Source organism: Alosa alosa, chromosome 7 (assembly GCF_017589495.1).
Source record: "Alosa alosa isolate M-15738 ecotype Scorff River chromosome 7, AALO_Geno_1.1, whole genome shotgun sequence".
Taxonomy (NCBI): domain Eukaryota; kingdom Metazoa; phylum Chordata; class Actinopteri; order Clupeiformes; family Clupeidae; genus Alosa; species Alosa alosa.
The window spans coordinates 16,372,101-16,377,100 of NC_063195.1; the positions used below are offsets into that span (position 1 = coordinate 16,372,101).

Here is a 5,000-nt window from a genome sequence, read left to right on the forward strand (position 1 = left end):
ATCAGAAAGTGTGAGCATTTCTTCAGGTGGCTCTATGGTGTCAGGAGGTGGATCTATGATGTCAGGAGGTGGCTCTATGATGTCAGGAGGTGGGGCCATGATGTCAGGGGGTGGCATATCAGGAGGGTCGATGTCATCTGAAAGCATCAGTATGTCATCAGGTGGCTCCATGGTGTCAGGGGGTGGGGCAGGAATGATGTCAGGGGGTGGGGCCATGATGTCAGGGGGTGGGGCCATGATTTCAGGAGGTGGGGCCATGATGTCAGGGGGTGGCATGTCAGGTGGGTCGATGTCATCTGAAAGCATCAGTATGTCATCAGGTGGCTCCATGGTGTCAGGGGGTGGGGCAGGAATGATGTCAGGGGGTGGGGCCATGATGTCAGGGGGTGGCATATCAGGAGGGTCGATGTCATCAGAAAGCATAAGCATATCATCAGGTGGCTCTATGGTGTCAGGGGGTGGGGCCATGATGTCAGGAGGTGGGGCCATGATTTCAGGAGGTGGGGCCATGATGTCAGGGGGTGGCATGTCAGGTGGGTCGATGTCATCTGAAAGCATCAGTATGTCATCAGGTGGCTCCATGGTGTCAGGGGGTGGGGCAGGAATGATGTCAGGGGGTGGGGCCATGATGTCAGGGGGTGGCATATCAGGAGGGTCGATGTCATCAGAAAGCATAAGCATGTCATCAGGTGGCTCTATGGTGTCAGGAGGTGGATCTATGATGTCAGGGGGTGGGGCCATGATGTCAGGAGGTGGGGCCATGATGTCAGGGGGTGGCATGTCAGGTGGGTCAATGTCATCAGAAAGTGTCAGCATTTCTTCAGGTGGCTCCATGGTGTCAGGAGGTGGAGCCATGATGTCAGGAGGTGGGGCCATGATGTCAGGAGGTGGCATATCAGGAGGGGTCGATGTCATCCAGAAAGCATAAGCATGTCATCAGGTGGCTCTATGGTGTCAGGAGGTGGATCTACGATGTCAGGGGGTGGGGCCATGATGTCAGGAGGTGGGGCCCATGATGTCAGGGGTGGCATGTCAGGTGGGTCAATGTCATCAGAAAGTGTCAGCATTTCTTCAGGTGGCTCCATGGTGTCAGGAGGTGGAGCCATGATGTCAGGGAGGTGGGGCCATGATGTCAGGGGTGGCATATCAGGAGGGTCGATGTCATCAGAAAGCATAAGCATGTCATCAGGTGGCTCTATGGTGTCAGGAGGTGGATCTATGATGTCAGGGGGTGGGGCCATGATGTCAGGAGGTGGGGGCCATGATGTCAGGGGTGGCATGTCAGGTGGGTCAATGTCATCAGAAAGTGTCAGCATTTCTTCAGGTGGCTCCATGGTGTCAGGAGGTGGAGCCATGATGTCAGGAGGTGGGGCCATGATGTCAGGGGGTGGCATATCAGGAGGGTCGATGTCATCAGAAAGCATAAGCATGTCATCAGGTGGCTCTATGGTGTCAGGAGGTGGATCTATGATGTCAGGGGGTGGGGCCATGATGTCAGGAGGTGGGGCCATGATGTCAGGGGGTGGCATGTCAGGTGGGTCAATGTCATCAGAAAGCATATGCATGTCATCAGGTGGCTCTATGGTGTCAGGAGGTGGATCTATGATGTCAGGAGGTGGAGCCATGATGTCAGGAGGTAGAGCCATGATGTCAGGAGGCGGGGCAGGAATGTTATCAGGCGGTGGCATGTCCAGTAGCATGTCGTCTAGCAGCATGTCGTCTAGCAGCATGTCGTCTAGCAGCATGTCATCAAGCAGCATGTCATCAAGCAGCAGCATGATGTCTGGTGGTATGACATCGTCAGGCGGTGGCATGATGTCTGGTGGTATGACATCGTCAGGCGGTGGCATGATGTCTGGTGGTATGACATCGTCAGGCGGTGGCATGATGTCTGGTGGTATGACATCGTCAGGCGGTGGCATGATGTCAGGCGGGGGAGGAATGATCTCCGTGTCCAGTGGCTCAAAGTGATCCTCCACAACCTTCTCTTCATAGAAGGTAAGAGCAAGGATCAACCTCAACGGAGTACCGATAATCAAGTCCAACAATACAGATTATAGTCAGATAACCAAAAGCACCAACAGAACACACCCTACAGTTGGGCACAGATGCCTGGTACATTTACATCAAAATACTGGACAATTCCTCAAGAGGATACCCACTGTAAACTGCAGTACAGCCATAAATGTGTAGTTCTTTGGATTCTGATTTTGAACAATGTAATAATTGTGCTTTTTTGTTTCTTCTCCCTTGTCCCTCTACTCCTTAACCACTCATTTCCATCTTATCTCAAGCAGGGTCACCACAGTAACAATGGGTACACCCGTCCTGTGTGGCACACTTTGTCAAACCACAGAACTTCCCTCAGGACTTCCCTCGCCCAAAAAGAGGAAAGAAACCGTGGCTGAGTCTGCTTGGTGCTGATGCCTGTTTTCAGCCCTACTTTATCCTAAGTGCACTTACTTACCGTTAGGTATCTTCATTGCAGTGCACTTATGTATGCTAATGTGTTAAAGAATAGTCACAATTACACATTAGTTCACATTAGTCTCACACATATGACTTTCTATCCCTATCACTAATACCATTAGCACCCTTTAACATCACACATTGAGTGTAAACATTAAGTACTGCAAGTGGAGCCCTCTATCACTGTCTTCAATACTCATTATATCAAATCATTACTCTATTGTCATACTCATGTCAAATCAAATCTACTATCAAGGGTGTGTTGTTAGTCTGCTTTAAGGGTTGTCTGGCTTTGTTTTGGTTTACTTGTTTTAATGAATTTCTCGCTGGGACGAGGCATTACGGTTTAGCAGTGGTGGATATATATGCAAGTATTATGAAAAAATGTTTAACTGAGCAAACAAATGATTGGCAATAGCCACATTTACATGGAAGTTTTTTGTCATTCCGATTAAACTATTTTGATTGAAAAATGTGTGCCATCTGTTTACATGGGGTGAGGTGCTCTCAAGCGCTTTAGAATCTTTTATCTGAATAGCTGTTGTGGCCTACTTTTCCTTGAGAAGATACAGCAGGCAATCCGATTTACTGTATACATGGCTGTTCAATCGGAATAGGAACGGACTACACCACCTCTGTCATTCCAATTAAAATTCGGATCGGCAGTTTTATTCCGATCAAGGTGTTTATATGTAATTTCTATTCCGATTGAGCCGTTATTCCAATTCTATTATAAGAATATAAGTGTCCATGTAAACCCACCTAATGACATTGATGTAGAACATAATAAATATCTCAATGGACTTTGAGGAATTCTTTAATCTTGATTTTGTTTGTGTGTTTGTCTGCCATTGAAATTTAAATCTCATAAGAATTCTCTATATTTCTCTAACTATAGGGTTACTAGGCCCGCCTCTTCAGGCTGAATCCAAGAGAGGGAGAGGCTAGAAAAACAACACTTAATCTATGTATACAAAAATTAAACAATTTAACAGCTTAATTCTCAATACCAATTTCCGGGTTGTGCCTGAAATTGCACAGTGCCTGCTTCAGGGCATTGTTCCCACCTCTTTTGGGGCCTACCATCAAATGTTTGACCTCTATAAAAATCTGAGGTCCTGTAGGTTTTGTAGGAAACAGTCAGAATAAATGACTAGTTCATACCGGAAGCTCTGAGTGACGCTGCTAATTGGTCGTGACGTTAACCAATCAGTCTCGTCTCTATTGCCGGGGTATTTTATATATCCGCGGTGCGATGTCAGACTCACGCAGTCGTGAGATGATGGCGCTAAATTGCTCCCTCCTCCTCCCCAGCTCCACCTGTCAAGATCTGCTTATAGGATAGGGAGATCTTTTTGATTCCGATCTATGCTTGTTATATGTTCTCACGCAGCAGCATTCTTCAGCAAAATTGTATTACTCATGCAGCTTTGTTTACACAGCTCTGCAGCAGAAGCGTCTTGAGCAGATCTAGGCCTCCATGACCAAGCATACTACCTTGTACTTACTCACATCAATAAATGCATTCTCTTTCCGTCTGTGAGTTTCTCGTCTGAAATGTGTGATGATGTACTGACACAGAGGTACAGAGGCTAGAATATAGTTTTTCCTTTCTGCCGGATTAAGCATCTGAACTGACCACATTTCAGCCCTCTAGGTCACTTGATATGACTTAGAAACACAATTGAGACCTAGCACAAGGTCTTGTGAAGCTGTGTTCAAAAGTAGATCAATATACAATACGAGTACTTTAGACCATTATTTACCAAGGTATGCTCATGCGTTTTGTAAAATGCCCTATGGAAACTCCCCATAGGACTTTTGGTTATCCAAAATGCATACTGACAATTAAACGCTTAATGTCTATGAACCCCTTTGTGTAGAAGCATAATCTTGGTCTTAAATGAAAGGTAACACTTTGAAGTTTCATGCTTGCATTTGAATTGTACTTCAGGGGTTCTGATATGGAATGACTACACTAAATATGGAATAATTACACAAAAATATAAATCTTTGTAATTTCTATTTCAATTCAATTGGTGTGTTTAAGATGGACGAGACATCTGCACAACTAATATTGGATAAAATAAAATGATTATTCAACTTCTATGGACTCCTGTGAATATTTCAAGACCCAATATGCTATATCTAGCATATTGCAAAGGATATACCTGTACACTGCAGCTAGAAGGTAGGGAAGCTCCAAAGGCAGAGGAGTAGCCTAGAAATCTAGACGCACCCTAGCTAGTCTAGCAACTCTCCGTTGGCTTGTAAGCTTGAAAAAGTAAACTTCTATCAGGCCAATCAAATCGTGTATAGAGTCGTTAGGCGGGCTTAACATAATGATTGATGGCAGAGTTGCAATGGTTTGGCTTGAATTTCCTCCTACTTGAAAACAAATAAAATAATGTTGCTGTTGGCGAACAGTGTGACACGAATTAAGCTTTTATTAAGTTGGCAAAAGTTTGAACTAGCCAACCAGCTCCGCTGGTGGTAAACACATGGGACTAGCGCTGTCCTATTGCATGCAG

The 5,000-nt window shown here is 45.7% G+C and overlaps 2 protein-coding genes across 2 annotated transcripts in view; one reads left to right on the plus strand and one right to left on the minus strand.

Moving 5' to 3' along the window:
- LOC125298271 (keratin, type I cytoskeletal 10-like) overlaps positions 1-300 on the plus strand; it is a 9,125-nt gene extending 8,825 nt beyond the window's left edge. Inside the window, exons 6-7 of the mRNA XM_048248974.1 lie at positions 1-198; positions 282-300. The exon at positions 1-198 is cut by the window's left edge and continues 1,073 nt beyond it. Of these exons, the coding sequence (XP_048104931.1) occupies positions 1-198; positions 282-300 (217 nt within the window). The remainder of the gene's footprint in view (positions 199-281) is intronic.
- Positions 301-911: 611 nt separating this feature from the next.
- LOC125298272 (leucine-rich repeat extensin-like protein 3) lies at positions 912-2,954 on the minus strand. The gene is made up of 2 exons (XM_048248975.1): positions 1,818-2,954; positions 912-1,781 (listed from the first exon to the last, which is right to left on the minus strand). The coding sequence occupies exons 1-2, from the start codon at positions 1,920-1,922 to the stop codon at positions 912-914; spliced, it is 975 nt and encodes a 324-aa protein (XP_048104932.1). The 5' UTR covers positions 1,923-2,954.
- Positions 2,955-5,000: the final 2,046 nt, after the last annotated feature.